Raw genomic sequence first — 2,838 nt, 5'->3', positions numbered from 1 at the left:
CTTTAAGGTCCCTTCCAGCCCAAACTAGTCTCTGATTCTTGTTCATGTTACCTTGGCAGGTGATGCATTTCTACCTTGGCAGGGTGGCGGCAATGGACGAGCTCCACTTTCCCCCTTGGCTGTGAGGCTCTTACCCCCTTCAGAGTCCCCAAAGTGCTGCAGGATATGGTACATCACCCATGTTGAGGTGCAGGATCTACTTCCAGTGGGGACCTGCCACCCTGGGCAGGCTCAGGCAGAGCTGAGTGGACTCTGAGCCCTGCAGACAGAATCATAGAACGGTTTGGGTTAGAAAGGACCTTAAGCTTGTCCACTTCCAACCCTCTGTCATGGGCAGGGACACCTCACTCTAGAGCAGGTTGCTCCAAGCCCCTGTGTCCAACCTGGCCTTGAACACTGCCAAGGATGGGGCAGCCACAGCTTCTCTGGGCACCCTGTGCCAGCGCCTCAGCACCCTCACAGGGAAGAGCTTCCTTATCTCCAACCTAAATCTCCCCCATTTCAGTTTGAAGCCATCACCCCTTGTCCTGTCACTCCAGCCCCTGATTAAGAGATCAGAGGTAAGAAGGTGTTTGATAGTTCAGATGTCAAAACTGCCTCCAGAGGAAGCTGAAGCAACCTGGCCAGCCGTGGTGAAGCAAACCTGTGGCTGTCTTGTGTTAACCAAGGGGGTTGCTTCAGTGCTGCTGCTTTGGGGAAGCTCACGACAGGTTCCTTCCTGGAGCAGGGCAATTTCAGGGCCTTGACTCACCCTTAGAACATCACAAAGGTTCCTTTTCCCCATCCTCTACAAGACACTTGCAAATCAGTACCAGGCTCTAAGCACAAACAGCACGAAGCTGCTCAAAGGCTTTCCCAGCCCCACCTGCTGGAAATCAGCTCTTCATAACAGCAGTTACCCTCAGTGTGAACTGGGGATGCTCCCACTGAGGAGTTGGGGTTGGGCTCAGCTCTTGTCCACACAAAGCTGGACCCTGCTGCTGGCTGCAGCACTAGAACCGAACACATCCACCCCCAGCTCCCTTCCAGCCCCATGCAAAGCACAAGTGCCCTAAAAAGTAAGAGTGCTCTTCCACCCCTCTCCTTCCTTCCAGCTCATTGCAGCTCACTCCTAGGAGATGCACAGTGTTCTCAGGCCAAACCAGGCTTTCTTCCTCATTGGAAATGTAAAGACCTGTCAATTCATAGTGCCTGAGCTTTGGAGCTATAATGTAAGGAGTATAGTGAGCAATGATGAACCCTGCTCTCCCCCGTGTCCACCTTGCCCCCAAGAACATGCAGCCTGGCTACAAAGGTGCATTGAAAGCCATGCTGGGAGAGAGCAAGGTGCAGGACCTCAAGGAAAACTCATGCAGACACCCAGAAGAGCTTTGAGAGCCTCAGGGCTCATCTTTATTTGGCAGCAAAACCATCAAACTTGAAGGGAAGGGATGGAGGGAGATGGGCAGGGAGGGATGGAGGGGAGAAAGCCGGGGCTGCATGCACTCCTTGGGTGCCTTTGGCCATGGACCTCAGCCCACCTCAGTGGTGTTGGTGTTGCTGGTGCTTGTGCTGCTGCTGCTGCTGATTCTCAACATCGTGGAGGTGCTCATGGGTGGCAATGGTCACACGGGTGATGAGCAGCATCACCTCGCAGAAGCTGAGCTGTTCATCCTTGTTGATATCGAGGTCCTTCATGATCTCGTCAATGGTGGCCTTGCTTTTCACGTGCTGCAAGGGAAGGCACAGGGTGAGGGTCAAGTCCTGTCATTCCCAGCTCAAGCCTCTTGCTGGGAGCCTCGTAGGGATCAGGTCCCCAAGAGCCTGGTGCTGTGAGTGGTTCCATCCTTGTGGCATCATCATCACCCGTTGCTTTGGGTACAGCAAGAAGGTTGGAGAGCAACAGGCCAACATCACCGCTATGACACCGGGCAACAGGGAGCCCTATGAAGGTGTTGTCAGCCACAAACCTCTCTTTTAGTTGGCTTAAACCGACTTTACCTTCTGCTTTAACAAAGCGAGTGACGAAAACTGCACTTTTGGGCTGCTGTTTCTGACATCTCCTGGATGACAACAGGACTCGGATTTTCCCAGGTAAGGGGATAAGGGCACCAGGTTTACCCAGACATGGTTGGATTTCCTTCATTTAGCTTTATGGAACATGTTTGGAAGGTGGCAGTTCTACAGGGAGGGTCCAGGCAGCAGAGCAGAGTGGGAAGGGAGTGAATCAAGATCCTATTCAGGCAATGGGTCCAGCCCTGCTTTGCCTCCACTCACCTTCAGGTAGCTGGCAAGCTGCTTCTCAATGAGGAGCTTCAGCTCCGTCTTGGTCAGGGTGTCTCTGTCCCCCTCCCGCCTTGAGTACTGGTGGAAGACATCAATGATGACATCCATGGCCTTCTCCAACTGGGAGAGGGGTTCCTGGGTCTGGGAGGTCTGGAAGAGAAACCGTTACACTGAGTAATGTCATGAGCCACAAGAGATGGGGAATCATAGGACCACAGGTCATAGGAAGCCTGATGTAAGCTTCACACCAGATGAGGACACAGCCTGGTTTTGTTCAGTCCTTCTGTTCTGGTGATGAATTTGAGCTGTTTGGTTTGAATTCTCTCTTCTCTACAAGCCAAAGGAGACTGAAGGGAGCTGCAGCCTTTGTTGCTTCTGCTCTGGGATGTGCAACTACAGATCCCAGCCGAGATCCCATTTCCACCCCCCCAAAACAAGTGCCTTCTGTAAGGCAAGCACTGGTGGAGCAAGGCCCCCCAAAAGAGCTGGTGGCACTGCAGAGACCTCTGTAGAGATACAGAGTATGAGGTCTGATGTCCAGGAGCCTCTTCAGTAGCCTGACTGTGCTGTGGA

General features: G+C 53.0%; 1 protein-coding gene across 1 annotated transcript; it reads right to left on the bottom strand.

Annotated features, from left to right (window-relative positions):
- Positions 1-1,521: 1,521 nt before the first annotated feature.
- LOC104403910 (protein MRP-126-like) lies at positions 1,522-2,415 on the bottom strand (the record flags this gene model as incomplete). The annotated part of the gene is made up of 2 exons (XM_010012204.1): positions 1,522-1,710; positions 2,257-2,415. Coding segments are annotated over 2 exons (348 nt in total), but the record flags the coding sequence as incomplete, so codon positions are not given.
- Positions 2,416-2,838: the final 423 nt, after the last annotated feature.

Source organism: Nestor notabilis, unplaced genomic scaffold, assembly GCF_000696875.1.
Source record: "Nestor notabilis isolate BGI_N333 unplaced genomic scaffold, ASM69687v1 scaffold16363, whole genome shotgun sequence".
NCBI lineage: Eukaryota > Metazoa > Chordata > Aves > Psittaciformes > Psittacidae > Nestor > Nestor notabilis.
The sequence above is the reverse complement of the archived record's forward strand: the minus strand, read 5'-3'. Positions and strand labels throughout refer to the sequence as shown.